This window comes from Orcinus orca, chromosome 16, assembly GCF_937001465.1.
Source record: "Orcinus orca chromosome 16, mOrcOrc1.1, whole genome shotgun sequence".
NCBI lineage: Eukaryota > Metazoa > Chordata > Mammalia > Artiodactyla > Delphinidae > Orcinus > Orcinus orca.
In genome coordinates, this window is record NC_064574.1 from 17,991,985 (window position 1) to 18,010,609 (window position 18,625).

The window sequence follows — 18,625 nt, forward strand, 5'->3', positions numbered from 1 at the left end:
GAAGCCAGACCCCAGTTTCCACCACATCGTTGCTCAGCTTCTTTCCTCACCCTTTCCTTCATCCCCGTTCTCCTGAGAGCACTCAGTAAATCACCAGGTCTCAGACTCTGCTTCCTTCTGGGGAGCCCACCCTAAGACACCCTTCTGAGTGCCCAGTGGGAAACTTACTCAGTTGATTCATTGACTCAGAGGGGCTAGAAGATGATTCATTTTAGAACCACAGACACAGCTCTGAAAAACTTGCCACAAGAAGAAAGGAAGTGTGCCTGGAACTTTCAGAGGAAGGATATACTTACGGATGAAAAATATTACAGGAGCCAAAAGAAAATTTCCAACAAGCCAAAGGGGTGACGTGGGCCTGAGGGTTTGATAGAATTTTCCACAGGCTTCTATGTGCCTCATCTGTGTCATGCTCCTCTCTGGCTTTTCCCAGGACTTTGACTTCCCTTCTCTGTCCTGCTCCTCTTTCCTAGCACCCTAACATCTGCATCCCTGTGCACTTGCATGGCACCTGGTATGATGGCTGGGAAGCTTTACTCTCCCACTTTGCCTCTGGGTTGTGGTCCACTTCAGGCTCCTGGCATCTCCCCTGTACCACCCCTCCCTGTGCCCACTCGAACCTGCTCATCGCCTCTGGGCTTAGGTTTCTGAGTCTTTTCCTGCATCATGAAACCTCCCCTTGTTTGCTTCCCTTGTATTTTCTCTCCTGCCTCTGTCTGGGGCTGAGACAGTGGCTGGCACCTGTGCTTCTTACTCATTCTCTCTGCTTAAATCCCTTCTCCGTGTTGCCACAGCATTCTGGCATCTGAGCCTCTCACCATTCCTGGTCTTCTAGTCCCTCCCGATCTCTGCTCCTGGGCTCCTGGGTGACTGTGCAATTGCTTGCCCTTCCATCTGGGCTCATCTCTCTGAACTTAACCTCCATTTCTCCTTGCCCTGGTCCATCACAGCCCTGTTTCCTATTGTGGCTCTGGGCCCTCCTGCTCGGCCCTGTCCTGCTGTTGCCTGCGCCCAGTATGACAGGTGTGATTATCAAAAGGCCTATTTTCTAGAGATTTTATTAGACAACCTGCAATTTCCTATCCTTCCATGGGAGAAAGCCTGGTGGTTCAGGAGCTGAACAGAAGAATCTGAATTGTTCAAGGGGATGCACTGAATCCTCTCTGGTTCTGCTGGAATCTGACATCTTTAAGAAGAAAAGTTAAATAATACTGGAGGAGACACCAAAATAAAATTTAAACATGAAAAATTAATATTTTGCGCTTAATCAGTCCTTTGCCGTTTGTGTTAATTCCTTATTGCTGATGTAAAAAGTTCTGCAAACTTAGTGGCTTAAAGCAATGCAGATTTATTGCCTTACAGTTGTGGAGATCAGAAGTCAGAAACTGGGTCTTACTGGGCTAAAATCAAGGTGTCGGCTGGGCTGGGCTCCTCTGGAGAAGGAGGGGGGAGGATCTCTTCCCTCAACCTTTCCAGCTTCTGGAGACCACCCTGCATTCCTTAGCTCGTGGTTCCTTCCCGCATCTTCAAGCCATCAATCACGTCACTCTGACCTCTGCTTCTGTCACCACATCTCCTTCTCTGACTCTGGCCATCCGGCCTTCTTCCTCTTCTGCATATAAATCCTCTTGGATAATTCAGGATCTCTCGCCATCTGAAAATCCTGAATCACATCTTCAGAGTCCCTTTTGCCATGTAAGGTGATATATTTACAGATTCCGGGGATTAGGATGTAGACATCTTTGAGGGGCTGTTATCCAGTTTACTCCACTTCAGCTGGCTAATTTCATGGTTAATTAGAGAGCTCCACTAACACCAGGATATACCTTCATGTGTTAAATGTTTTACATGCCTTCTCATTTAGTCATCGCAGTAACTCCATAGAGCAAACACCAGTATCAGATCCATTGTTTAAATGAGGAAACTGAAGCCCAGAGAAATGCAGGTGCCTGCACAAGTGGTTTTGGCTTGCGTTTGTTTTCCTATCAGTTACTGTAACTTGCTGCTGTGAGAAAGGGCCTTATTCAGACTCAGAGTATCACATCTAAGATTCAGGATGGTAAAGACAAAAATGCCTTGCTAGAAATGTTGATTCTAGAAATGTTTAGCAAGTCAGGAGGCTTCAGGGCACGGTGCTAGAAATGAAAATAGCAAAATCCTGCCCTCGGGGAGCTCACAGTCTACAGTGGGAAACACTTGTAGGAAAAAATGTGTGGGAAGTCCGCACCATACATAAGAGAGTGAGGAACTTCCAGAAGGTGTTGTGACAGTCAGGGGCACTTACTGGAGATGCTAACGAGCTGAACCTGTGTGTTTAAGGGAGAGGGAGTATCTCCAGGGAGACAGGAGGCACCAGGCAGAGGAAGAAGCATATGCCAAGGAGGAGAGGTGTTGAAAAGCCCCCATCCTCACTCTACCTGGAGGGACAGATTGGTCCCTGTGGGGGAGACTCAGAGCCTGTGGGTGGTGTACCAGGACACCAGCTGTTTATTATCACTTTGTGGGCTGTGTCTTCACTAACTTACCTGAGTCTGCATTTAGGGAAGCCCTGTGGGTTTTGCTTAAGAGATGAAGGAAAACAAGAGGAAGGTTAAGGGGCCAAGCGCCGACCCCAAATGCAGATGAGAAAGGAGCCAAGGTGTTTAGAAGCGGCTGTGCTCTCTCTTCCTATGGCCAGGCATCCACCCTCTTGAATCAGCTCACTAGCAAAGTTTATTCTTGAATCACATCACTTACAGAAACCAGCAATGGAGAGTCCTTATTATGGAAAGTCATGGACCCCAGGGGTGTGGGGATGGGTGGAACTTCCATGCTGGGGTCACTCAGGAGTGTGTGATAATATGATTTCTCCTTCCCTTCCCTCTGTCCTGTAGCAATGGAATGGCAGGGACACGGCCCTCATGGTCACCCGCGTGGTCAACCACAGGCGCTTCTCGGCGACAGTCAGTGTGGCGGACACTACCCAGCGGAGTGTGAGCAAGTACCGCTGTGTGATCCGCTCTGACGGTGGCTCTGGTGTGTCCAACTACGCTGAGCTGATTGTGAAAGGTGAGTGCCACCACCCGTGCCTCTTCCCGGGTGGTTGATTTCACGGGGATCCCTCGGCCCCATCCTTGCATGGTGGGAGGAGTTAAGACTCCCCCGCTTTCTCATCTGGTGTTCCTACACCCATTCCGTAGACTGAAACACAATTTCCAATTCTTCCCATCCACACACATCAAAAAAAACAGAGGAAGTTATTGTGAAATCATGCAATATTACATTGTCATTCAAAGTTGAGTCTTACAGGTAGGATCTGTATATGAAAGCTTGTGGGATATATAACGCAGACGACATCTCCAAATTTGGCTTTATTCTGCATTTAAAGTTAGAGTGAGCCAATGTCCTTGTGCTTTGGTGGCGTTCTATTACAGTGATCAGAGTACAATTGTTTCTGAGGGACTTTTTATTGAAAACTCTATATAATGACAATATTTTAGAAGGACTTTTGAAATAAATAACCTCCCACCCCACTGGCTTTGATTCAATTTTTTTTTCAATTTTCTTTTTCACCTTGAGGTGTCACTGACATGTTTTTCCATTAAAATATGCACATTGTTCCTTTTCTGCTTCTCTCAAGGAGCTCGATAGTCCATTCAGTTTTGAAAGACTGTATAATCTTTGTTACAGTGCTTAACAGTTGTATGCTATTTCATCAAGTGAATCATCCTATTTTTAAAAATCTCCGTCATCATTTAGGTAATTCCAGGTATATTTGTTTTTCTTTTATCTTTCCTTTGTGCATGCAGCGATTAACGCCTCAATTGAGTTCTTCCGAAGAGAATATTTTTATTCTACTAAACCAGGTTATTTCCTTGGATAAATTCCCTAGGGGTAGAGTTGGTAGGCCAAAGAATCTTTACGGATTTTTCTTTGTGTTGCAATATTGCTTTTGCAAAAAAAAAAAAAAAAAAAAACAAAAGAAGAAAAAAAAGGTTTGACAGCTTACACTGGAAAATAGCAGCGTATGGATGTTCTCATTTTCCAGTGTTACGTTCGCCGATTAAAATTTTAATCTAACATAATTTAGTGAATGAAATAAGCTGTTTGTCTTAATGCTAGCTGTAGAACGATACCCAGTGTTTTGCAGGTAGAAGCATCGCTCCACCCTCCAGAGGATCGTGAGTTGGTTCCCCTGGTCAAAGGATCGGTTGATGTGAAACCTTGACCTCTCTTTGCTTCCGCATGTCATGGTCGCCTTGTCTGGACTAGTATGAGTCTAGGATCTCTAATCCTAGAGAGTGTGGGATTCTCTCTCCTGTGCTGTCCTGACTCCAGATGGATATTCACATGGCTGCCCATTTGTCATTAATCAGATCTCAACTTGACTGTCATCATGCCATCTTCTCTGAGAGAACTACCCTCCCCTGACCACCCCCCCCATTCTGGTGGTCACATTCTATTATATCACCTTGTCTCTTTCACTCATCACGTTTCCAAATTACGTATTTTTCTTTATTTGTTTACTTGGCAGCGTCCGTCCCCCCCTTTAGGATATAAGCTCTGTGGGGTTTGGGGCCTCTTCCATTTGGTTCCTGGTTCACAATCAGTCCCCCGAGCTTAGCTGAGCGCCTGGCGCAAGTGCTGAGCACACGGAACCATCTGAGACAGCCAGCGTTTGACGGTTCTGACCTGCACAGTCGGTCATTTTGTAAGGCACAACCTTAAAATACTTGTTGAATGGTGGATAAGTGATGGAGTTATTGGCCTCAGCAGGAATGCATTTCATCACTATAATTCTATGAGCACTTCAGCTGAAGATAACACATTGGGTACTTACGAACAGAACAACTAACAGGAAAAAAATCATCTTTATAATAGTTTACATCGAGGGCCATTATATACAAAAGAAACCATCATTTTGATCCCATTAGGCTCGTATCTTGGCCTTTTGGTGCCATAAGATTGATTTGTGTGATAAAGTGGCCTTTGCAGGTCTTTCAGGTGGTGAATATGTAACTCCTGCGCTGTGCCCTCTGGCACGCTCACGACACACACTCCTTTATGGTGACTCCACACTGGAAAGGAAGCCCACCCTCCCCACCCGGAGAATGGATAGTGTTTTCTCCGGTCTCACCGGCACCTTGCCCATGCCTGGCACAGCATTGGTAATGATTGCATAGGGTGAAGGACTAGGGGGCTACTGTAGGGCTCTGAACTTTTCACCCGCAGACAAGTGGAACCAGAAAATGCTTCATTTAGTCTTATGTCCCCAGGTGTCGAGAAGGAGGTGTGGGAAACCAAATCCAGAGGGCTCTGGGACAGAGGATGAGATTTCCATGGCGAAGCATCATGGCCTTTATTTGGAGGGGTGGCCAGTGTGTCCTAGGACTGTGGTTTATCCTTTGTTGGCTGTGTGTCCTGGGCCAGAGTTCAGCTTGGACTGAGTGGTGTCCTGACCAGGTTTGTCAGTACAATCCAGGAGCTAACACTGCTCTGTCCCCTCCCCACCCCAGCCCTTGCTGCTCCATTTTAAGGGATGCCCTGGATGGTCTCCTTCAGAGGTCTCCTTCAGGGTGGGCGATGGTGGGTTTGTGCTCCTGGTGACCGGGTCCCGTTTTGTTATACCTTACTGAAATCCTTTATGGAATATCACATTTTTTTTAGTGCCCATTTTTCTTCCTGCTTGCTTTTTTTTTCCTTTTTATATTCAATTGGTGGTAAGCTCGAAGCTGGACCCCTTGAATGTAGAAGTCCCTTCACATCCGAGACCTCATGTAGTCCTGAGTTTGGCTCTGCACCTTGGTTTTATTTTAGTTCATTTTACGGCTGTGAGAACAGTCACAGCCGGGTTGAGAAATAGAGACAGGTCTTAGGGGCAGAGCTAGGATTGGACCAGGAGCTAGATCATGCTGTTTTGGCAACACCTGGAGCGCCTGAGTGTTGTGGCCTTGTCAGCGCATGGTAGCATGATGTCATGAACAGTGTCGAAAGTGTCCAGATAGCAGACAGGGTTCATGACAGGGGTCCCCCGACCTGTTGCTAACTTGCCTTTTTAACTCATGCATCACCCTCCCACTACTCCCCACCTTTCTGGAGTGCGGTACTAACTGACAGATTTGTGGAGAAATGGATTTAACCCTTCCCGACACACATACACACACACACACACACACACACACACAGACACACACACACACACACACACACACACACTCTCTCTCTCTCTCTCTCTCTCTCTCTCTGTGTGTGTCTCTCTCATAAAAAGCTAATGGTACCCAAGCCGTGAAAGACAGGGGACACCCAGAGGCAGCAGCAACCAGAGGAAGCCTGTCACCCTGGAGTGTGTGGCCAGGAACCCACCTGAAGGCAGCAAACCAGAGCATTCGGGGGAAAGTGCTTTATGAAGAATGACTCATGCACATCTTAGAGCCCCTTTTTGTGGCTGAGCCAGAATGCTTAAATACTTTAATACTGAAGTATTTGCACTTGTTAAAAACAAACAACAAAAAAGACGGAAAAAATAGAAATCTACCTTCTTTCAGGGAAGGGAGAAAATCTGAGAAAGAAGACTATTCTCAAAGGCCAAGCGCTCTCCCAGGGGATGGGGCTGCTCCCCAAATTGAATTTCCTGTTCCTGGTTTACGCATCACACAGATCGTGTGGGCCGAGTGGCAGGGAGCTGACGGACACTGGGGCGTCCCAGGAAGAAGACCATCCCTGGGCAGCATTTTTTCCAGGTTTCCTCCGTTCAGAGACAGGAAAGGACCCTGGAGCTGAGATGCCCGGGTTTGAATCCTGGCCCCTTCTTATCCCAGCTCAGTGACCTTGAACATCAACCTCTCCCAGCTTCAGCTGGTTTATCTGGGGGTGGAGGTATAGCATTACCTCCCTCAGGGGTGTGTGTCCTGAGGATTACGTAGGACAGTGGCTGTAAGAGTTCTTAGAAGAGTGCCTGGCCCACTGAGATATAAGTGTTTGTTAAATAAAATAAATGACTTGAGGTGGGTGGGGTTTCCCCCGTAAGGAAGTAGAAGGTGGTGACGGCCCTGAGTGGGTGGTGGGGCAGGACCCCTGGCCCAGGTGCGGATTTGATTGCGATCTGTGTGGCCCTGGAGAGATCCCTTAAGGCCTCCTCTGCAAAGAGGGCACTGGCGCTTTCCCCCATGTGCTGAGCATACGGAAAGGGAGGGAGGAATATCAAAGAGGGGCCAACGTGTGGACTTGGGGACATTTGGGTCGTTAGACTCCCTGGGTGCCCTTCTGTATCTACCACCGGTGAGTCAGGTTTCTGGACCAAAAGAAAAGTAGCTGGTCCTGCTTGTGCTCAGCCGCCTGACCACATGGGCCCCGTCCGCCTGGCGTCGCTCCTTCAGAACTCGGGCCATGCAGGGATTAGGAGGTTACGGGACCCCTCAGCGCCCAAGGGTGCCAGGAGCTGGAGGCCCCTCTGGTGGCATGTGTGGCAGGTGCTTGTGCTGGGCCAAGCCGTGGAAGGTGGAGACTCGGGCTGGGTCTCTGTCTTTCCCTAGGCAGGTGTGTTCGTGGCTGGCTGGCTTGTGGCTCGTGTATTATCCTGGGGTTGCAAGCATCATTGCTTCAGAAGATGCCACCTCACTTGAGTGTAGGTAATACCAAATTCTCAGGGCCACACACCGATCAAAATGAAAGCAAATTGGAATAACTTAATTCCAAAGAACTGTTTATTGAGTTGTGGTGATGTACCTGGATATACATTAGATTACCCTGTAATTGAGGTTTTGCTCATTTTGACAATCTGGCCTCTCAACCTACCTGTTCCAGACCAGTGCTCACAAATGCACTAATTCTCTCCCTGTTTCTGGGTTTCTTAACGTCTTCGATTTCAAGGTGTTTTAGTTTATCCCAAAGACAGGTGTCTTCAAAAATGCAGATGTGTTCTTGATGAAAATTTTCTAACTCATCAAAAATGTGTTGTTGGTGGTGATTTTTAAATCTGCCTTCTAACTCCATTTAACAGCCTACCATGGGTTCAGAACCTTCTTACCAATATGCAGATTGGTGCCTAGAAGGAATCCAGTCCTGGTGCTGAGAGTCAGATGTTCTGACTTAAGTACTGATACGACTTCCTATCAAGGCAGCTGGGTAGGGTCAAGAGCATGGATTTGGGGTGTAAACATCCCAGGTTTCAGTCTCGGCCCTGGCCCCAGCTGTCTGTGTCTTCAGGCAAATTATGTATTCACTCCAAGCCTCAGTTTCCTCATCTGTTCAGTGAGGGTAAATACAGCTAATTGGATCCTTAATAGAGGGAGACAATATATGTATAGATCCCAGTAAAAGTAGACACCCACCCACTTATATCTGTAACTATCAGTAATCACATTTTGCTGTTATTAAGGGGATATTGACCAAATACAGTGTCCGTTTGTCCTTGTTCTGCGTCTTGTACTGTGGAAATTTAAACTTAGTCATCTGAAGGTCTCTTTCCTCTGGAATGGGCTTGGGGTCATCAAATGCAGCCCACTAGTCCAAATTGGTTGCAGAAATGCTTTCCTTAGGTTGCGCTCTCTTTTTTACAGTTAACACTTGTTCCAATACTTAAACGCCTCTTGGAGTTGTATTGATTTGGCCACATTGAGCCTGCATTCTGGAGTGGCGGCAGCGGGCTGGTATGGCTGCCTTGTTCTGGGGCATGTGCCCCACAGCCCAGCCCTGTCCTCACTTGGTCCATTTTGCTCACATCACTAGTCTGATTCCTGTAGGCCTTTGAGTTTACAGCCTCTGGTTTAAAGATGACATGGCTGGAGTAGTTGACTTGTTCTTATATTCATTTGTTTAATAGTTTATTGAGCCCCAACTATGTGTCAAGTAGTGTGATAAGCTCACGGTCTAGTAGGAAGAATCGTGCAGGCCTGTAATGCATGGTCATCTAGTTGTGTTGGGCGCCGACTATACTGTCTTACTAGTCCTATCCATCATCCTACGATACAGGTGCTGTAGCATCCCTCTTTTACAAATTAGGGCATGGAGGATCAGAGAGGTTAGACAGTCATCCCAAGGTCACACACCTTATACATGGCAGAGCTGGGATTCCAGCCCATGCCTGCTTGTTCCTCAGCTCATGCTCTTCCTTCTATACCACGTTTCTTAACAAAATCCAGTATGGTAGGCCCTGTAATCAGGTGTGAGCTGAGGACATACTAAGGGTGGAACAACTGATGCAGTTTGGGAAAGCATCTGCAACCTTCGGAGATGACCAAGGCTGCTGGTTGCTGTCCCATCAGTGAGAGCAGCCTAGGAGGACAGCTGCATGCCGGAAGAAGAGGCAAAGCCAGTGGCCACCCTGAGGATTTCAGCTTGGACAGTCACTGGAGCACTGCAGAGGTGCCGTCAGAATCGTTTCTGTTCCCTGCCAGCCTTCAGAGGCAGAGAAGAACTGGGGACTGTATGGCTCAGTGGTCAGAGAGCCTGGGCTGGAATCCGGCCTCTGCCCCGTAACCTCCACTTCCTAAGCCTGCCTGGAGCCCCATCATCCCCACCACCTCTCCTGTCCACACCCTAGACCAGGAGGTGGCCAACCACTCCTGCACAGGGCATGGTAGTAAACGTTTTCAGCTTTGTGGGTCATCCAGGCTCTGTTTTAACTGCTCACCTCTGCTGTTGTAGCAAAAGTAGCCCTAGAAAAGATGTCAGTGAGTGAGTAAGGCTGTGTGGCAATAAAACTTTATTTACTCAAACAGGCGCGGAGCAGGATTTGGCTCCCAGGACACAGTTTGTCCATCACTGCACGGGACCAACCCCCCTCTCTTTGCAGTTGGATGACTGCCGGCCTCCCGTGCTCCACTGCGGCACCGCCGAGGTCTGTTCTCTATGCAGCGGCCTCAGGGATACTTTGAAAACAAGTTGAATCACGGCCCACCCTTGCCTAAAACCCTCCACTAGCTCCTCTCTTATCCTCAGAGTAAAGTCCAAACTTCTTAATGCAGTCTCTAGATGTGGCCTCTGTCTCTGATTTCTGACCGCCCCCAGCCCCATATTTTTCCTCTCATTCTCTTCTCTGGCCACACCGGTCCACTTCCTCTTCCTTGAACCCCAGCAAGTTAAGTCTGACCGTAGGCCCTTTTCACTTGCTCTTCTCCCTTTGCCCGAAATACTTCTCTTCCAGACGATTGTGCGGCTCATTTGTTTTGTCCACTGTGGTCTCTGCTCAGCTCCTCAGAGAGCCTTCGCGTGACCACACTCCCTCCTGTGACTCTGTACCATTGTCCTAGGCTGTGGTTTTCTTCCCCGCTCTCATCGCTGCCCGCCATGGTCATTCACATCTCTGAGTTATGCACGCTCTTGAAGGAAGAAACCCTGTAGGTCTTGCTTCCTGCTGTATCCATGGCACCTAATATAGTACCTGGAGTGTAGAAGGTGCTCAGACATTTGCTGTATCCAGCGGTGAGTTCTCAGACCCTTACTTCAGAAGTGGGCAGTAGCATTGCAGACTCCTCACCGTTCCTTCCTTTCTCAAGCTTCTCAGTATTGTTTGAACTGTAGGTTCTTCTCCTACTTCTGAGGAAGTTCCATGTCCTTTCTGGGTGCTTCTTTTTTATCTTTTCCTATAGTGTTTTCTTCCCTTATTCGTTTCTTCCTAATTATGGAAGCTGTGAGCTTTTTGATTCCCTGTGTCCCTCCTGTGGCCTCCCTTTGTCCCGCTTTGGTTGCAATTTCGGGGTCTCAGTTGACCTGCCAGCATCATACTACTTATCCAGTCTACCGTGTGGCCATTATAATGGTCATTTTAGAAGCTTCTGGGCCTTCCTCAGTGGCTGTCAAGGGAAGGCTTGCCTTGAGGTGAGCCCTCTGTATTCCTCCCGAGTCCTGCCGACTGGCATATACCTGCTTCAACCTGTGTCTACACGTTTAACACCTCTTTACGTCACACGTACCTACTTCCTCCCTCCACCGCATGTCTGACCTCGGCTTTCCTGGAAGATGCTGTTGCAGAGAGACCTCAGCATCGACATCGTCTGTGGAGCCTTCCTTCCCTGTAGGAAAAACATCCTAATGCTCTTAGTTTTTGTCTTTCTTAGTCTTAACTTTTATCAATGGGTTGCATCTTTTTTTTCTTTTTTTTTTTAAACCATAACTGCTATTGGCAAGCACTGGTAGATTCCAAATCGTGTAGGTCTTGGGTTCAAATTCCGATCTGCCTTGTGTTAGCTATGTGAATTCGGAACTTCGTTCCGTGACTCCTTAATTATAAAATGAGATAAGAGCACAGCTTCTCTAGATGTGGGGGAGGCTCACGGCTCTGTTCATCCTTTGTGAGCTAACTGCCCCCGTGTTTATGCTTGTCTTCATCATTCTCCATCCTCCCCGTCTGCCAGCTGCCCAGTCTTAGCCCCGGACTCCCTCACTCTTGGATGACGTCACGTTAGTTTTCCAGCGGAAGAGAAAAATGACAGACAGGAGGAAAGTGGGAAACTTACTTGAACATATGTGTGTGTGTGGGGGGCGAACTGAGAGATATCTAGGTATATTGTATTCTATATGAGCACAAAGAACAGCTTATTTAAAAAAAAAAAAAGTAAATGTGGATAAATAAAACCTGACAAGTATTGGTTTCCATGAATTATTTTGACGGCTTCATCAGCTGCATGCTGATGGGTTGCATTAATGCTTTTGGAAATTAAATCAAATGGCAACTGCATTAAACCCTCATTCACTTGGAACATTAACCTCCTGTGTTCAAATGGAAGAATTATCTGGGACATGGAATGAGCTGTAAGGTCTGTCGTGAGCTAACATTTGTGGACCATTTATTGCACGCCAGACACTGCCCTGAATATTTCACGTGAGGTTCTGTTTAATCCTCACCTGCTCGCATGTTTCAGATGAGGATGCTGAAGCCTGATCACCCAGCCTCCTTGGAGTCTCATAGCCCAATGTCTGTCTGATTCCTATTATAATTAAGACATTTTTTTTTCTGACCCTCCTAATGCTGATTTTGTCATGTTCTATTCTGTGACAAATAGATGTGGAAAATTGTTTTTGAGGACCTAAGATTCAGGCTCAGCTGGACTCATTTAAACCGTGGGCTCCAGATTTGGAAAGGATGCTCTAGATCATTGTCTCTGTCCTCTCACTGGTGCCTCATTTGCCTCTGAAATGTTACAACCTCTGCCTAGACCAGTGGTTCTTCACTGAGGGTGATTTCATCTACCAGGGGACTTGTGGCAATGTCCCGAGACATTTTCAGTTGTCACACCTGGGAAGGGAGCACCTGCATCCAATGGGAGGAGGCCAGAGATGCTGCTAAATTTCTACAATGCACAGGACAGCCTCCGTAACAAAGAGCTGCTCAGCCCTAAAGGCCGGTTGTGCCAAGGTTGAGAAACTCTGACCCAAACCCCTCCCCATCCCTGATGCTGTGGTATTCATCTGCAATTTTGTGGACTCTGGCCAGGTGGGGCATGAGACATAGGAGAAAGAAGGGAGCGCTGGTGACATTAGCTGTGAAGAAATGATTCAGCTTCTCTGATCCCCAATCTCTTAGTCTAAAAACTCTGACATTTGACTTCTGGCTTATTCTGACCTGGTGAGTGAGCTAGGGTGTCCCAGTGAACAGTACACACCAGCCCAGCTTGCCGTGGGAGCTGTCACTGTGCCTAGACTCCCCCAGCTTGCTGCCTCTTCAACCCAAGTCAGTCTACCTACCGGTAGAGCCCAGTGATCCCAAACGGGGATGGGTGGGGTGGGGAGAGGGTGTGGAGTAAAGCATTGTGCACTTTAAAAGCAAGTATCACCAGTCATTTAGAAATGATCCTCATGAAGGGACTTCCCTGGCGGTCCAGCGGTTAAGACTACGTGATCCCAATGCAGGGGGTCTGGGTTCGATCCTTGGTCAGGGAACTAGATCCTGCATGCTGCAACTGAAGATTCCGCAACTAAGACCCGGCGCAGCCAAATAAATAAATCATTTTTTCTTTTTTAAAAAAGAAACAATCCTCATGAAAAAATTGTGGCAACATGTTTAAACATTTAAAAAGCAAAGGTGGAACAGGTAGTAGGAGGCAGATGCCAAAAAAGCAGTATCTCAGCAATTGGCGGGGCGTGGACAGTGGGCTTCCGATGTAATCCGTGGGGTTCCTTATGCCCACACTGCATTGTTTTTAAACTCCATGTTCACGCCCCATCTAAGATGTGCTGCTCTCCTAATCCAGGGAACTCGGAGCCAGGGCTTAGGTGAGGTTTATCTTAGAAGGAAGGGGGCCTCCATTTTGCTGCTAATTAGATTTGAATGACCATCTCTCTGGGCCTCAACTTCCCTATTTGTCAAAAGAGAAGGTGTATTCTACAGGTGGGTTTCAAACTTATTTCCCCTCAAACAATAGAATGCCTTCCTAAAATAGTATGAAAAACAAATGACACAGTTCTACAGAATCATGGGGTTCCTGCAGTGGTGTAACATTTTAGTTTTCCCACCACCTAGGCGGGTGGATTTCTTTGCTTCTTTAAAGGTGGTTGTTGTTGTTTTTAAGTGTATATGATCCTCCTTTTCTATGCTTTCCGGGACCCTGGTAGAGAATGGAGCTAGGATTTGGCCCCTTCTCTCTTTTTTTTTTTTTTTTGCGGTATGCGGGTCTCTCACCGTTGTGGCCTCTCCCGTCGCGGAGCACAGGCTCCGGATGCGCAGGCTCAGCGGCCATGGCTCACGGGCCCAGCCGCTCCGCGGCATGTGGGATCCTCCCGGACCGGGGCACGAACCCGCGTCCCCTGCATTGGCAGGCGGACTCTCAACCACTGCGCCACCAGGGAAGCCCTGGCCCCTTCCCTTTTAAATGAAATGTGCTTGCTCCAACTTTTCATTACTAATCAGAGTAGCGAGCCTGTCGCTTTAGATGTGTATCCAGAGGCAGATGTGACTCGCTCACCGCTGAATAAATGGAACTCTTCCTCTGATGGAACTCGGCCTGGCCGTATGGAGCAGACACTTTTTGGCAGAGGGGCTGATCATCTGTTCTCGGTGAGGGAAAGTCTCCTGTTTGAGTTAATCAGCGGCAAAATGTGCTCCGTGGTTTGCTCTTCTCATCTCTCACACACGTGAGTGGGGAACTGCTGGACGCCCCCGTGAGACAGGACTGGCATTTGCTGTGTCTTTGCAAGCAGTTGAAAGTGGTCTTCCTAAGGAGAGGCGGTGAGGCTGCACTTTAGAGGCAGGTGGGGCTGGGGCAGACTTCTCGCTCTGTTCGCTGTTGGATTAAACTCTGCACATGAGCGAGCCTCAGTTTCTCCGTCTGTGAAAGGGAACGAATGATCTTGCTTGCCTTACATTTTCTGAGGCTCGGTGAAATCAAGTGTGGAAATCACAGAGTGGGACCTACTTCGTACCAGCTGGGGAAGTTCAAAGTCACGTGACAATGTGATTTGTTCTCCGTACCGTTTATCCTTCCTTCTGGGTGGGCAGGAAAGTTACACCTCCTAGACTCCCGCCTCCAGATGGGGTAGAGGAATGTGTGCCAAAGCGATACGTGCCCCTTCCAGGCCAGACCTATACGGAATCTCCCATGTGTGAACCCCATCTTTCCCCTCCTGTTGTGACATTGGAGACCACGCACTGAGGCAGACAGCACCTCCAGACAGAAGCTGGGTCCCTGAATGATATGTGGAGCCCAGCACCTCCCCTGCCCACCCCATGACCTCACTGGGCTGTGACATGAATGAGCAGTATCTGAACCAGCCACGACTAATCCAGCATATGTGTGTGGGGGGAGTTGCTGTCCATTATCCTGGCCCCTCCTGCCTGATGGCTTTGAGACCTCATTCTCAAGTGTCCACCTGTATGGTAGACAGACACCCACAGCATCAGGACTGTGCCGTAGGTCCCACCCGGCGTTTCGTGGGAGCCCGACAGTGGTGGGATCAGGCCTCACAGCAAGCAGAGTTAGCTGATTCTTTCTGCCCGGTGGCATCGGGACTGACTCGTCAGAAGGCTGTTCCTTCTCTCTGAGCATTGCAGCCCCGGGCACATCTGTACTGACCCCTGCGACTTTTCTTTTAGGAGTACTGAGCTGACCACCCCTTTGCCCTTCACCTTTCTTCCCCTCGCTAGGCTAATATAGTCCATTAAGTGACCAAGCCAGCTTGCAGGCCTAGGGACAAGGGTGACTCTTCCAGACATCTTCTCTTGTCTCTGCTGAATCCTAGGCTCTGTTGATTTCCTTCCTCGACTTCTGCGATAAACAGAGATGCAGGAAACTGCAGGATACCCACCTCCAGGCCCTGACCCATACGGGGAAGTTTGCTGAGTGTGGACTTGGTCCTACTGCCTGTGCCTGGGGACTCCACCTTTATGGCCTAAGCCCCAAGCTACCACCTTTCCCCCCGCCCCGTTATGCAGTCAGGACTGTAGGACTCCTCATTGGCTCCTGGGCCCCAATGTCATCAATGAGCTACCCTGTCATTTCCAGAAGCCCCAAAGAAGCAACTCATAGATACACCTGTAGTCATTTGTCTTTGCACAGAGGGCCCATGCCAGGTATTCCTGGGGCTGGACCTGAGAAGAGCTCCCCTAACCCCAAGTTTATCTGCAGCCTGTGTGCCCATAGAAGTCCTGCCCTTTGGGACTTGGGTAGAATGAGCTCTCTTTCTAAGCTTTGCATGCTCCTAAGGCCTCATATTGTGGTAACTTCTAACCCTTTGGTCTCCATTCCCACTGGCGTTCTATGTCACTTACCCCTCACTTCTTACACCTCTGTCTGCTCTGCACCGTCCAAATTTGGAACTTAGTCCCCTTCCTTCATTTTTCTCCATCCTTTTCCCAACACACACACACACACGTTCTTGGTGGTGTAGCACTTCCGAGGATTTAGGGCAAGAGAAGGGGGTTACAACACAGAAATGCAAATGCCCCCAAATGGAATATGAGGTGCACGTGCTCTGGCCACCCCATCCGAAGTTCTTGGTGTCTGTGACCTTCTCTGAAGGCTCTGGCCTCCTGCTGGGTTGCCCTGGCCCTGCCCTTCTCTTGCTTCCTCAGAAGCTCAGAGGCACAGCAGCCTGGCAGCAGACAGTTCCCGGGGACCTGTTTGCACAGCTCGTTTCTGCCAGTCCTATTCGCCAGTTATTCCCCCACCGGCTTTGGATTCGTTCCCTCTGGCAGGTGCATGACTCTCCCCTGGCCTTTCTTTTGCATCTCAGAAGCAGGGCCCGTTTCATTGCCAGCGAGGATCGTGTCCTCGCCTTGGGTCTGGGGTCTCTGCGGGCCACAGCCCTGCCCACGGCCTCACTCTTGGCCTGCCTTATCGACATGATCGACAGCCGGAGGGCTCAGCAGAGGCTGCTCTGAGCTTGAGGATGGAGATGGAGGACCGTCCTCAGTCTGGACCCTCTTAGGGGTAAGGGGCAGCAGCCCAACTCTTAACTGGGTACAGACTCAGAGGGAGGTTATTGGCTCATGTCCCTGGGACGCCCAGGCACGGAGCTGCCTATGTGTAGAGCCAGGTCTCACGGCTCGAATGGTGGACCCAGGGCTCCATCTCCTCCGCACTTCCTGTTCTGCTTGTTCGTCCTTGACGTTATTCTGGTACATGCTTAGGGGGAGTGCTGGGGGCAAGTCCAGGGCTGACAGCTCCATGCCTTCTAGTTTAACAGACTCCAGAGTGAAGGAGTTTACTTCTCTCCATTTGTGAACATCCCGGGAAAGGACCGTGATCGTCCTTGCCTGGGGTGAGTAGCCAACGCTGGACCAGCTGTTCCACCCAGTGGCAGGTGGAAGGGTCATGTGCCCAACTGTCAGAGCCAGGTGCCCAGCTCTGTGCCCAGCGGGGCAGGATGTGAGGAGTTCAGGCTGTGCAGGAAGACGCAGGGTGGGGCAGGAGCCCTGCCCCTAAAGAGGGGTTCTGGGCAGACAGGAATCAGAAGGGCACAGGCAGGGCTCCCATCGTGTGTGCCCCGCCCCAGTGGGCTTTCTACAGATTTCTGAAGATTTAGGGCTGTTGGTAGGTTGTGGTCTACAATCTGGGCCCCCTGGTTTCCAGCTTAAATAACCGTGATGTAATTTGATTCTTCTGTTTTAATGAATTTCACACAGCTGCAAGGCCATTTGAGGACCAGATGTGCTCAGAACCAAGCTATTTATCTATGTCTTGTCCATCCCAGAGTGCAGTCCCTCTCGGTGGCTCTGGGCTTTTCCTCTGTGCCTCTGCTTCCTGACATCCTTTCTCCGCTCCCCCATCATCCTTTCTCCTCCCATCAGTGTCTGCCCAGCCCTGCCTGTCACCCTCTCTTGCAGAAGGTCACAGATGGGTAACTCGGCTCCCCTCTGCCCTGGTCAGTGTCCTTGGTAGGATATTTCCTCCTGGAAAACACAGCCCTTCTCTCCGCTCCCCACCCTCCTCTCTCCCACTCTGTCCTCCCTTCTCATTCCCTCTGACTCCTGCACTCTCTGTCTCTCCCTCTTGTTACTTCTTAATACCTTGTTATGCACCAGCCTTGTCCACACCAAGGGAGTTGTTGGCAATGACCTGGGGTACAGGGTGAGGCCACACTGATGTGTGGCATTCGCATCTTCCTACAAGCACTCTCTGATCAAGGACAAGTAGCACCGTTTGCTATTTGGCTAAGTCACTATTACGAAGATAGACCTGCGCAGTGCTGTCTCCAGACGCTGTGCTAATTGATTGATCAATGAGACAGATATTCATTCAACACCTACTATGTCCCGGGAATCTTCTAGACACGAGGGATACACCAAAGAGCTATATGGGGACAGGGCTTCTGTGATCCAAAAACGTACGTTCTAGTGGAGGAGAAAAGAGGTTAGGGGTCTCCAGATCTCTATCCACCGAACAGGAACCCCTGCTAGACTGTAATGTCTCTGAAGTTAAGGACTGTGTCCAGTTCATCTCTTTATTCCCAAGTTCACTGTGTCGAGGAAGAATTCTGTTCGTGGTGGCTTGCATGAAATCAAGTAGTTCTTTAACATGTACAAAAATGAAGATGGCCCAAATAACCCCTAATTATTACAATTTCCATTTTCTAGGTGAGGAATCAGAGACTCAGAGAGGTTCAGTGACCTGGCTGAGAATATACAGCTAGGGTGGAGCTGGTGGGCTGAGTGGCACATACTCAGGCACACAGGAGAGGCAGATGCTGGGGTGTGGGTGGCCCACCTGGAGATCCAGGAAGCTCCGGGGGAGGCCTGGCTCCTGGCCACGCCCTGTGGAGGTGTGAACGCCAGGACCTGCAGCCGCGGGCCTCCTCGTGATTTGCAGGAGACTTCTGTTCTAATTGCTCTTTTCAAGTGTCATTCCTGCAGTTCAGCGCATGGGGGACCTAGTGTTTGTAGCAACTGCTAATGACAGGGCTACTGAAAAGGACTGTCTATTTTTGGAGTTAAGCTTCAGCCTAAAAGAAATAAAAATAAACATTAAGAGGTTTTTTTGTTTTCTGTTTTTTAAATATGTAACAAAAAGAAAAAGTTAATACCATCTTAACCTGCTCTCCTTCCTAGTGTGGGCAGAGCAGGAATTCAGTCTAGGAGGTCAGGGGGCCTGGGTGTAAGTCCTGGCCCTGCCATGAGCTTACGTTTCCATGAGATGCCACCTTCTCCAATTCCTCCTGGTCCCGAGGACAGCTGCAGGGTCAGTCCTGGCCTGGCTGCAGCCTCTTCCCTCTC

General features: G+C 49.0%; 1 protein-coding gene across 12 annotated transcripts in view; it reads left to right on the forward strand.

Annotated features, from left to right (window-relative positions):
* PTPRT (protein tyrosine phosphatase receptor type T) overlaps window positions 1–18,625 on the forward strand; it is a 1,087,126-nt gene that overhangs the window by 419,912 nt on the left and 648,589 nt on the right. For all 12 annotated transcript variants that reach the window (XM_049698694.1, XM_049698695.1, XM_012534093.3 and 9 more), the window contains exon 6: window positions 2,874–3,048. In XM_049698694.1, coding sequence (XP_049554651.1) covers window positions 2,874–3,048 — 175 coding nt within the window. The remainder of the gene's footprint in view (window positions 1–2,873; window positions 3,049–18,625) is intronic.